This window comes from Nilaparvata lugens, chromosome 4 (assembly GCF_014356525.2).
Source record: "Nilaparvata lugens isolate BPH chromosome 4, ASM1435652v1, whole genome shotgun sequence".
Taxonomy (NCBI): Eukaryota; Metazoa; Arthropoda; class Insecta; order Hemiptera; family Delphacidae; genus Nilaparvata; species Nilaparvata lugens.
Window position 1 is genome coordinate 43,828,029 of NC_052507.1, and position 13,756 is coordinate 43,841,784.

General features: G+C 33.0%; 1 protein-coding gene across 1 annotated transcript in view; it reads left to right on the forward strand.

The window, feature by feature from the left end:
- LOC111049752 (zinc finger protein ZPR1) overlaps positions 1–13,756 on the forward strand; it is a 59,911-nt gene that overhangs the window by 29,350 nt on the left and 16,805 nt on the right. Inside the window, exon 6 of the mRNA XM_022335913.2 lies at positions 6,931–7,194. Coding sequence (XP_022191605.1) covers positions 6,931–7,194 — 264 coding nt within the window. The remainder of the gene's footprint in view (positions 1–6,930; positions 7,195–13,756) is intronic.

Here is a 13,756-nt window from a genome sequence, read left to right on the forward strand (position 1 = left end):
TAGAATATTATTCATCATAAATCAGCTGCTGTCGAGTTGACTATAAATTGCATGCCATGACGCATGCATTTCAATATCTCAATGTAACTTGGTAAAAAATTAGCAGCTGTGTAGACTATAAATTGCATGCCTCATTGAATGCAATTTTTATGCACTATTAAATAGGATGCAAAGAACTTATAACAGCTCGTCTGGGCCAATAGTCCTACTATTACTTCAGGCCCCACAACTGATCTCTAATAAACTATGACGTCATCACAGTAGATCTATGATATCTACTGGCGGTGAGCAAGCGAAATAAGAGCGCTGATGCTTGTTATCACATCTGATATGGTAATCAACAAATTTGGAATCATAAATTCAATTTTCACGGTCTCCCATTTCAATGAATATGGTTTGTTTATCATTCTTCCAATATTCGTTTGTGAGAAGTAATAATGAATTTGGGGTTTTAAATTATGGGATACTGTTGTGTACTTAATTGTCGGGGGAATTATAACAAGACTCCAAAAGTTTCTTTTTCGAATGATGAAACTTTATAACGAAAATGGATACGAGCGAGAAGAAGGAAGAACTTCAATTCTACAAAACAACGGTTTACATGAAGTGTAGAAGAACAGTGTAAATAAAGTGTGAGTGGAAAATTTAATTAAAGTGTGAAAGAACAGTGTGATTAAAATGTGAAATAACAGTGTAATTAGAGTGTGGAATAACAGTGTAAATAAAGTGTGTGAAAGAACTTTTGAACTAATGAATTAAAAGTAAATGCAAAGTGTTGGAACTGTGCATAACATCCTAATATTAAAGGTTTTACCTAACTGAAAAACATTCAATTCTCCTGATGGGTTTCTTTGTATCACAGATTTATTGTGATCAAGTTTGTGGGAGCCTCTTTCCTAAAATAGAGTTACATTTTATTTGGTTTATCTTTCATTTACCTCTCCTTCGATTCTGATACAGGCTATTATTGAGTATTTTTGGTTGAGATGAATTTATCAATAGCTCTATCACTGAATCGAGTAGGCCTATGTCTATCAAGCTGAAAGTATGGATAAATTATTGCATTTGTGGAATAAAGTGTTTTTATTTCAATGAAATTTATATTTAATAAAATACAAATGTATTTAAACTGAAATTTAGATAGTATTCCATCCAATAAAAAATCGATACAGTAACAAAAGTTACATTGATAAGCTAGTATAAACTACTATGATCTAGGAAGAATCAATCTACATGTTATGACGTCATTAATTAGTTGTGGGGCCTGAAGTAATAGTAGGTATTGTCTGGGCGCCTAGATGTCTTCTGGTTTTCTCGCGCTAAATTCCGGAAAGCGTTATATTATAATTAAATCTTGTGTAAGCATAATCTGATCAAATAAATAGTTAGTGTATCAGTGTGGATGTGCTTATGGTTTGGGACGTCGTTATAACTGCGCGAGGTCTACTGTTCACAGAACTACTAGTTTTTTGAAAAATATTTCAGTTTCTGCTGCCTAAAGATCTATTTTAGCGCCGAAGCATGTTGGCTCCTGCTGCGGAATCAGCTGAAAATGAATATTAACATCGTATTAATCTCAAGCAAGGTTTATATTTTGCTTTATTGGGTAGAATACATTATATTTATCAGATTTTGAATTGTATTTGCATCATATCCTGCATAATATCACAATTTTTTATACTGGGACAAAGTCAACCCAAGTTTAACCTAGATGTGACCTCGTTGTATTTAACTAGTAATAGAACCCTAACCAGTACAACTATGGATATTATAGATATACCTATTGAAATATAATAAAAAGCCAAAATAATATGTTCTCACCGATATCATAAGTCTTTTAGAAATAAGTTTCCCAATACGAAGTTTTTCGAAAACGAAATCAGAAAATAAAGCTAGCAGTTAGGTTTTATGTCGATAATTCAACTAATATATCGAGATTCGACAAGATATCGATTGTAGAACCTCGATAACGATCAGGGCTACGCCTATCAATGTTGAATATCGATTTCGGATAACAGAGATATGAGATAAACTGATTTGAATACTTTACCGCGAGGTGGGACAAAGTCACCCCGGTCGACGGTAGTTCTTATTCGTGAAGCTATGTGACGCTGTTAGTCTCTCATACTTTGCCGTTATTACACTCTCACTCGGCCAAAATAGTAATAATAAACACAGTAATCGGCTAGAAATTTGGAACATAAACGACATATTTCTTGTGATATATTTTCATGCTATCCTCTCTTTATGGTTATGTTTAGGTATGTTCAAGTATTTAAATAAGTATATATTTATGTATTATGGTACTGTAGTTTGATTTTTGTTTCATATAACTGATCAACACGATCAAAACAATTCAGAGTTAGAATGTGTTTACAGTCTAAAAGGTGTTCAGGGTGTGTTTGCATGTGTTTTGACAACCGTAATAAGAATTATTCATTTAGGCAGCATAGGTACTAAACAGAATACTGAATCTGTTCAAAATGTGACTCTTGTTGACACGTCAACGTTTTTATGTACTGATATAGGGGATACAACACTTAGCAGTAAACGGTTAGCAGTAACTGTTAAACTTTAGCAGTAAACACTTAGCAGTAAAACGGTTACAGGGGCAATTATAAAAGGAAGAAGTATTAAATGCGATTCAGTTAGCGGTAATATAAATATTCTCCACCAGAATGTACAGAGTCTTATCTAATAAAATAGGTCTAATTGAACAAATCATTGTGGATAAGAAACTAGATATTTTATGTCTTACTGAGCATTGGATGACTGAGGTTGAACTGGAAGTAAATTCTAATCTAAAATAACTACAATTAGTTTGCACAACACGAATGCATGGTGGGTAGCCATTTATTCAAAATATAGACCTTTACAGTATAGATTATTAAAATATATTCCATATAAACATTTCTGTAGAGCTGAGAACTGCGAATTAGCAGGTGTAGATTCTCAAATATTGATACTATGGTCATTACTGTATATCGTAGTCCTCAAGGTACTTTTGAAATGTTTTGTAAAATAATGGAATTAGCTCTTAGTTACTTGAATAAGAGATACCGAAAGTCAATAGTTTGTGGGGACTTCAACTTACGTTTCAATGCAAATGACAAACAGGCAGAACACTTTGTGTAATATGTATGGCTTTGAAATGAGGGTTTATGAGCCGACTAGGGGGGCCAATTGTCTTGATAATGTTTTCTCATCCAGCTTCCAAGACAATTTGAGTGTAGAAATAAGTAACCGCCATGTCAGCGACCACTTATGGCAGCTTGTCTCTATAAAATTCAATAAATCTCAAAAACGCTTGTTATCCTCGAGTAAGATTTATAGAAAAGTCACTAAAATAAAAAAAAGTAATATTGATGTATTTAAATGCCACCTGTTAAAGGAAGGTTGGTCAGTTTCTATTTATGATAGTTATGTTGATATGAGCTTTGATTTATTTTTGAATACAGTTATATATTATTATGATCTGAGTTTCAACATGATCAAACAAATTAATTCTAACTCGAGAACCGCTAGGCATTCTTATAATAAAATCAATTGGTTCACTCCGGAGCTGAAAGAGCAGAAAAATAGGTTGGACTTTCTGTATTTTCTTTCTAAAACACACGTAGATTATATATATATTTATATTAGAGAAAAAAGTTCCTAGACTAATGATAAGAGAAGCAAAGAAAGTTGTTGAAACCATTTAAAATTGTTTTCATTCGCTCATTGACTGCCAGATGGTAGGAGAGTTTCTATAATTTTATAATAACTATTACTCATCAATCTATCGCTCAGGCATCGGCCGGTTGGAGTGTCAGTGTGAAATTAGCTCTTGTTCTGCTAAGTACTTGCTCTCGAGTCTTTAAGATTCAGGAAATACGTCCTGAATCTGCCTAAATATTCTTCGTTCGGGAATTGAATTTGTCGAGAATTCCCAGAGACAATCGTTCTCTAATTTGTACAGTTACAATTGAGAAATCTTGGAAGGAGCTTGTCATCGTTTAGTGGCATCCCTTCTATAATTGAGTATTTCGGCTCATTCTAATAACTCCTATTCGTGTCGTTTAATATTATAGGAAATTCGGCCTACACATTTATTCGTTTACTTAAATTGCATTTTCGTTTTACGTGAAAAGTTAGTCACGTTTCGTATTAGTGAAAAGTGAATGCCAGAAAGCAAGTTTAGTTTTTTGTTTCTATTCATATTCAAATCTTAGTGTTAAATATCCAGACAGTAAATTCCATCCTAGAACCGGGAAACAGGAAGGAACCAACTTTAATAGTCGCCCTTTCGGTTTGCATAATTTCACCTATCTTTTCCTCTCATCTATCCTATCCAACTGTCCACCTTTTACCTCAAATAGAAGTAGACAAACAATTCGATTCAAGACAATCATATTGGATTTGGTGAGTACCTTTTCTGATTTTCTATGTTCTATGTATGTCGTTTTCCTGAATGGATATGTTATTCTACACGAAGATTTTATTCGTCTTATACAGTCCACATCAGAGCATTTGAAGCTTGTATTTTGAGCTATTTAAATTTAAAGAACCAGTATTTACGTACCAAAAGTAGCAAACAGAAATATTATAGAAAATTCTGAAAATAAGTCAAAAATGTTGTGGAACATTGTAAATAAAAGTAAAACAAAAAGAGAGGAGTTACCACAAATAAATATATCTCCTGATAAGTTTAATAGCTTTTTTGTAAATACAGCTGAAGGAATTAAGAAAAAACTTGTTAAAAACTACAGAGTAACATCGACTAAACTACTAGAAAAGAAAAATATTTCCTGAAATTATTAAGAAGTTCCGATTTAAACCTGTAACAGAAATATTGTATCTTGGAAGTTGTAAAGCATATGTCTACAAAGGATAGTAAGGATCACTATGGACTGTCCAATGCTCTAATGAAGAATATTATCAATTGTATTCTAACCCCGTTCACATGCCTTGTAAATAAAGTCATTGCGGAAGGGAAATTTCCCACCTCAAAATCACTAAAGTAATACCGGTTTTCAAGAAGGGCATACATGAGGATATTACAAACTTCAGGCCCATAGCTATAGTCCCTATTTTTTCGAAAATAATAGAAATTCTGCTTGGAAAGCAATTTTGCAAATTTTTGGAGAAGAATGACTTGCTCTGTAAGACTCAGTTCGGTTTCCGAAAAGGCCTAACAAACCACCCATGCTCTGATTAAATTGGTGAAGGAAATTCTGGACTGTTTTGAGGAGAAATGTTCTGCTGCTGTATCATTCTGCGACGTCAGTAGAGCTTTTGAGTGTATTTCACATGACATCCTGTTAGCAAAGTTGAAGCACTTACAGGTTGAAGGATTAGCACTGGAGTTATTCTCCAGCTTATTGCAGGGCAGAACTCAATATGCATGTGTGGATGGTAAAAGCTCGGGTACTTACTTTGTCTGTTAAGTGTGGAGTACCTCAGGGCTCGGTCCTGGGTCCTTTGCTCTTTCTTATTATGATTGATGATTTGAGCATTAATGTCCCATCGAAAATAGTCTTATATGCAGATGACACCACAGTTCTCAATAGGCATTCAGATGACACTCAGGCTGTGGCACTTTCTGAATCTAATTTGAAGGTAGTTCAAACGTGGTTGAATGCTAATGAGCTGCTTCTCAATGCAGATAAAACAACAACAATCTCATTTGGGCTTAAAAGTATATCTGCTTCCAATAGTACAAATAATAAGGCTCAAACATTTTTGGGAATCATTGTAGACCCTACTCTAACTTGGACCCATCACATTGCCTGTCTGAAAAATAAGTTGAGCAGCAGTGTATTTGCCCTCAAACGTCTTTGTGGTGAGCTGGACCAGGATGGAATTCATCAGGCCTATTTTGGCATTTTTCAGTCTCATATCCAATATGGCCTAATAGTCAGGGGTTGCGCAGCACAAGCGCATGATATCTTTTTATTACAGAAAAAGGCTGTCAGAGTCATAGCTTTCGTGAACATTGTAGAGAACTTTTCATTATACATATTATAATGTTTACTGTTCTTGAAAGCTAATCTCGATAAAATGGAGTTGAGAAGTGCTACACACACACACACATAATACACGAACAAGTCAATCTTTGAATGTAACAAGAAGCAGACTCCACAAGACAGATCAAAACCCTACTAATGCCGCAATCAAAATCATGAATAGACTGCCCTTTGAAATAAGACAACTTAATTACAAAAGGTTTAGAAATGTGTTAGAAAAATTTCTCGTAGATAATCCCTTCTACTCTGTCAAAGAATATATGGAGAAAAAATTATATCCAAGGGATTTTGAAATGAATTAAATAAAAATAATGTATATTTTTGAATAATGTGTATTATTATTATGAACTGTATGTAATGTATATTTGAATTTCAATCCAATGTACTACTGTGACTGTTTGTTGTAGTGTTTTATTGACCGTTTTTATTGTGTTGACTGGCCTATATGTCAAATTGTGATGTACTATTGAGGCTAATAAAGATATTCTATTCTATTTCAATTTTCAATTTATTAAAACACACAAATAAAACAAAACAAAATAACAAAGAATTACAAAACAAATAAAATACAATAAAATGTTACAAATATAAAAAACCATGGGCTTTGTGGTTGGATGTGTTGGAGAAGAGAAAAAAAAGAGAGGAAGATACCTAGCCAACTATGGTTTCCCATGTAATAGGCAGAAATATATATTCATATGTTGACTATTGGACCGACAGTAATATTGTGACTATTGTTGTTCTTGACGTTTTTAATGGACTTATCCAATAAAACTGATTTGATTCAGTTATTTGTATTTTAATTTTCAATGTTTTTTCTACAGTAACAAACTATTTACAAAATGTTACTGCTCTCTCTTACGTACTTGATTTGAATTAGGCTATATTCACCACACTATTATTTCGGGCAAATTGTGTGATGCAGTCAGAAACGTGCAGCCTGGAAGTGCCGGAACTAGACTTGGAGGTGGGGCCAGCGGCGCTGGGGGGCCGCTTCACGACTGTCGAAGGCCTGCTCTGCGCCATTCGCGACCAGCTCGCCGAGAAGGGCGGCATGTTCACCGACTCCGAGACCTTCTCCGCCAGAGGCAAAATGGCCCAGTTCCTTGAGAGAATCGATGCCATCGTCAAAGGCCAAACACAAGTTACACTAGTTCTTGACGATCCGGCTGGTAATAGCTACATACAGGTCAGTTTCAGGTGACATTTCTCACTTTTATTTCAGATTTTTTTGTCCTATTGCTTGTAATTTATTGTAAATTGGATTAATTAAAAATTATCTTTGAGGTTACTATATTACTCATTACTCAACTTGAATTGAATTTATTTATTTCCATAGAATAATACAACATCATTATTATAGAATATAATACATATACAGGGTAAAGCAACTACAAAAATTCAAATTAATTAAATAAAGCAATACATAATAGTGGGAATTATACCCATTACTTTGATAAAACCATTATTACTATTACTAAATACTGTTGTAAATGTGCTTTTGTAATTGACACTTAATTCATTAAAAGTTTACATTTACGAACAAGATAAAAATAAAAATACAACATCATCTTCTAACATCTCTTATAAAACTCTTAGAGTTAGATACAAATTCTAGCATACCTTCTTTTATCGAATTTACCATCTCGTTGAATGCTTCCATCTCCCTTGTTTTCATGTAAAGCTGCGTTTACATCGGAGTTAATGACACTAGTTTTTAACATTTTTGTTATCAACTTATGTTAATTACAAAAGTTAATAACATCATGTTGAGTTGCGTTTACACCGGAGTTGATAACATGAGTTATTAATAAAAAGTTGTCAACTTAACTGAATCGACAAAAAATTCCTTGTTATTAACAAGTTTTATGTTATCCATCGAGAGTCGGTAACCTTTGTTAATAACAGGTTACTATCTTCCCCGCAACCCCCTCGCCCAGCATCCCTACCCTACAACTACAGCTGTTCCCTAATAACTACAGCTGCAGACAAAACACGTGACAAAGTTATTAACTTTTGTTGATAACAAAACTAGCAGCCAGAAGAAAATGTTATTAACCTATGTTAGGAACTTTGTTATCAACTCTGGTGTAGACGCACTATAATTTGTTTACAGTAAATCAGATGAAGATCATTATGTTAATGATCACACCTGTTTCAATTTAAAGTATTTTGAAGGCAATTTTTTGCTTTTTATTCCGGCTGTTATATCATATGAATAGTCTCGTTGAGTTAAATGGAATCATATGGAAGTCAATTATATTGGCAGCAAGATCTTGTTAATAACAAGGAATTTTCTGTTAAAAACACGAGTTATTAACTTTTGTTAAGATAAATTTTTGACGATTCAGTCAAGTTAATAACTTTTTGTTTATAACTCGTGTTATTAACTCCGGTGTAAACGCAGCTTTATTTTCTTGTAAACGTTCGTTACTAAAACAGTCACCTTGGCAACCGTGCTCACATGATAAATCCACGTAGGGCTAGCCCAAAGTTAGTAGACAGTTAGACATCTGTCTACTAAAGTTTGGGTTAGCCTACATCAATACTATTATTATTATTATAAATTATAGATCTTTAAATTTATTGTGAGTTGAGGATGTCTTGACCACATATAAAATGTTCGAATCACTCAAAAGAATTTATGGGTCACACTATAGTCCTTCGGCTTTGCTAAATATATTTTTTCCTACAGTTACCTTGAAAAGTGACCATTCCTGCACTGATTACAGGACGCAAGGAATCACTTTTCCGCTCTAGTGTGCAAAGTATTACTTTGCGTACTCTTAATACTTTGCCATCCCAATCAGCTGTTGACATTTTTGGCATGAAATTTGCATGCAAATTTGTTCTATCTATATTTTTCAAAAAAATAAAAATGAGAACTCATTAAATTATACATTTTGAATATTATTAATTATTCATTGTTTCAAATAATTTTTTTTCATTCATAAATTGATTGGTTGAACAATTATTTAGAAATAAGATTTATTAAAATTACTCAAATTTTCAAATCAATTGGATTAATTTAATTCTTATTTTGAATAAATTATTGATTATTAATTTTCAATTTGATTATCAAGTTAAAAATGATTTGAAGTTGTTATTAATAACAAAATTATACAGAAAAACATTTGATGGATTTCAGTCATCATTTTACCCATAATCAACCACTTCTCATATTCAATGGTAACTGTAGGAAAAATTTAATGTGAAATACATGCGCAAAGTTCCTCTGCTGCACTCAAGAAACTATTCCGCCCTCGCCTACGGCTCATGCGTAAACGTTTCTTTCGGTGCAGCAAACTTTTACTTTGCGCACTAGTTGCACAAATAACTATTGTAAGGATAAGAAGTTTGCTTTTATTATAAGTTACCATTATAATAATTATGTTGTGGTTCTATAAGTTTCCTCTCTAAATTCATACTCAGGTGAAATGTAAAGTGTTATGATTTGCTTTCTATCCACTCGACATTGTCTGAGTTCCAGGTCTTAGTAGATCATTTTCATTATTTTAATTAGACTTGAAAATCAAAAATTCTATTCTGATGCAAAATAGTTATTTGTTCAACTAGTGCACAAAGTGACAGTTTGCTGCACCGAAAGAAACGTATACATAGGCGAGGGCGGAATGGTTTCTTGAGTGCAGCAAACGAACTTTGCGCACGTATTTCACATTAAATTTTTCCTACAGTTACCATTGAATATGAAAAGTGGGTAATTATGGGTAAAATTCCCTGAAATCCATCAAATGTTTTTCTGTGTAATTTTATTATTAATAAACACCTTAATTTATTCAAAATTGAATAATAATAATTAAATAATAATGATTAGTAATTCAATTGGAAATTTATCTGACTGCTTGAAGGGGGTTTATCTTATGTAAGCATTGAAATGACTATAGTGAGGTCCACGTTATAATGACAGCGGTGTGTTTCAAGATAAGAGCAGTGGATGATTAACATTAGTTGAACAGCACCACATAATCGTTCCAATGGCAGATGGAGGACCAGCTCATGCGATCAGTAGTTGAGCGCATGCGCAATTGAAAATTATCTGAAAGATGACAACTATAGCAAGACAATTCAAGGATTGTAAAATAATCAAGTCGAATGTTGGTAAAAAATAACTGTACTGAAATTTATTGAATAAATAAATATCTTTATTGTCACAGAATGTTTACACATTATAGACAACGTCATGTTTGGTAACTCTAGTAAATACAAGGCAAACATGAGCCTGCAACAACAAGCACACAAAGTCAATTTTACAAAGTTCAATACATCCATTACACTCTAAATTAGGTATAAATTATATTTCCCAATCACTTTTCAACTACTTATATATCATTTATCATATTGATTATATATACATTTTCCAATTTATAGAAAAATAGTCGGCTATTTTATATGGGGTTTCTCCTATTAAAGCTTCCTTTACTTTCAACTTAAAAGCACTTTTACATAAAGATCTTATAGTGGCAGGCAAATAATAAAGTTTCACCGCCATATAGGGATTTAGTTTTTGAGATACACTGTGCTGATACCTAGGAACTCTTAAGCAATTTTCATTTCTTGTTGCATAATTATGGTGGTGTCTATTCACATCAAATTTTTCAATGTTAAAGTGTACATATACAACTGTGAAATAAATATAGAGAGCTGGGAATGTCATCACTCTCATTTTTTTAAACAAAGGTTTGCAGCTTTCTCGGTATTCTGCATTGCATAGGAGCCTCATTATCTTTTTTTGCAACCTGAGAATTTTAATTGTCTCAGGATTGTTCCCCCAGATCATAACACCGTAACAAAAGAGGCTCTGTACATGAGCATAATAAACCTTGAGCAATATTTCAACTCCTACACATGTTCTCAACCTTCTAATAAGATAAAGACCTTTTGAGACGTTCCTTATTACATAGTTAATATGATGATTCCATGTCAGGTGTCTGTCAATCCAGATACCAAGAAACTCGATTGCCACAGGGCAGCTACTGGGATCATCATTTTTTCTAAACGTGAAATAGATATCACTAATTTTGTCCTCATTCAATGAAAGGTTATTCGCCGAGCACCAATCTTTTAAATCAGTTGTGAAATTGGATAGAGCATTTTCAACTTCAGAATTTGTCTTACCTTTAACCTTTAAGCCAAAATCATCAGCAAACAAAAAGCCAGAATTAGATTCACTTGCAATAGAGTCAGGAAGATCATTAATGTATATATTGAAGAGTATAGGTCCCAATGAAGACCCTTGAGGTACTCCATAACTTATGTGTCGACCTTTAGAAAGACTACCATTTGTATACACAAATTCCGTTCTATTGCTCAAGTATGATAAGATAGTTTTTACTGAGGTTGTATCTAAACCATAATGTTCAAGTTTATTGCACAGAAGTTTGTGCTCTACAGTATCGAATCCCTTTGTCATATCGTATGATCTGAATCCAACACTCGACCCCTGATTCAAATCAGACACAACAGAGCTGATAAGAGAAGAAACTGCATGACTAGTTCTCCTACCTGGTCTCAAGCCAAACTGAGTTTCAGTCAACAAATTGTTTCTTTCAAAAAACTCAGAGAGTTGATTATGCATCAGAGACTCGAATAACTTGGAAAAAATAGGTACAATATGTATTGGTCTATAGTTATTTAAATCCTTTTTGCTTCCTTTCTTGAAAATAGGTAATACCTTCACATTCTTCAGCTTACTTGGATACACGCCTTTATCAATACACTCATTGAACAAATGAGTGAGTACCTCACATATATAAGGAGAAGCTATCTTCAATATCAAAGAATTAATATTATAAATGTCGTAACATTTACTATTGCTTAAGGAACATATATTTGAATACATAGTTTCCACCGTTACATGATTAAATTTGAAAAGTCTCTTAGAATTAGATTGACACTTATTAAGGTAATATCTGCTATCCTTATCACTTACATGTATGTTTTTGCTTATCCTATTTATATTATCTATAAAAAATCATTGAAGACTTCAGAACTATGCTCACTCTGGAAGACTTCAGCTTTAGAGTTCTTATTAGAAATTTTATTCACAACTCTCCATAGTTCCTTATTTTTATTTAGAGACTTATTAATAATATTATTATAGTATACAGTTTTTGCATTTTTCATAGCTTTTTTGTATTTTCTTACTGTATCTTTATATTCTTTCATCAAGTATTTATAATAATTTTAACTATGAGCATAAATACCAGTCAAACTGTAAAGTAGTTCACACTGCTCTTTGAGTTTATGCAATTCCGCTGTATACCAGCATTTATCAAATGCTGTCTTCTTAATTGTAACTCTAGTAAGTGGAAAAGCTGTATTTATAGCATTCATAATCGATTCAAAGAACACATCAAATTTATCATCTATGCTGAGTTGTGAATAAACTTTAATCCAGTTAATCCTATCCATGATTCCACAAAATAAAGCAGTATTACTATCATTAATCACTCTCGAGTAGGATCTATTTTTTGGGCTTTTATTCGTATTTTCATTCCCTTCATTATCCAAGATGTTCATTTCTATCAGCAATGCATAGTGATCTGATAACATAGTATGTATTATTTTTGATGACCTTTTACTCTCATCTATATCTGTAGCTATGTTGTCTATGCATGTCCCAGGAGTTAAACGTCCTGGCCTAGTCACTTCACTTATCGTTATTTTCAAGTTGAAACAATTCAATAAATTGATTAAGTCATTTGCACTTTTACAGTCAGAGTTGAAATTTATATTAAAGTCACCACATAAACTATAGCTAGGACTCGAAACTGTACTGAGAAGCTCATACAAGTAAGACAAGAATTTATTATAATATACTACATTATCACTACAAGGCCTATATACACATATAATTATGCTCTTGATTTTGGGTAATTTAATTCCAACTACTTCAAATATCATTTCCTCAGACATTTCCTTCACTGATTCCAATTCGACGAAATCCAAATCATCCTTAACAAATAATCCTGCTCCTCCATGTATCTTATCGGTTCTACCATAAACGGACGCTGTTTTATAGTGAGGAATTGAAATATTTGTCAGATTATCATTTTTCACCCAGTGCTCAACAACAGCTACCACAGTAGCGTTCTGCTCATGTACGACTAATTCTAAATAATCCATTTTATTAGTTAACCCCTGAGCAATTCCAGTAAAATAAGTTCACATTTTTTGATTTAATATTCATATTTTTATTTTTAGATACTTTATTGGTGTGATAATTTACTGTTCCGAGGTCCTGCGTGTCACTAGACTCTTGTATTTTTTGTTTATCTATCTCAGATGCAGGACCATTTACTAGTTTTCCGAGCTATTAAAATACCCTAATTCAATTATTCTATTACCAGCAGCATCGTTACACTCCAACATTTCTTCTATTTTGTGTGCTAGTGCAGCTTTTCCTTTTCCATTCAGATGCAACCCATGCCTAGTAAACTTATCTCTACTCAAATCTGATAGCTCTATAACCTTGACGTTTTTAAACTTTCTACATATTTTTTTTATTATTCTATTCGTTTTCCTAATTTCCTCGTTAACACAAGACCAATCAGGAAGGTCATGTCTGATCGGTAAAGTGGAAACTAATACATTTGTAAAAGTCAATAGCTAAAGAAGAGTAATCAATCCTCTCAGAAATTTCGCTGCCTGATTGCAATACACATCATTGCCACCCCCAATAATAACTATGTGATCATCCTTAGAGAAACTATGAGATTCACTCTTTATGT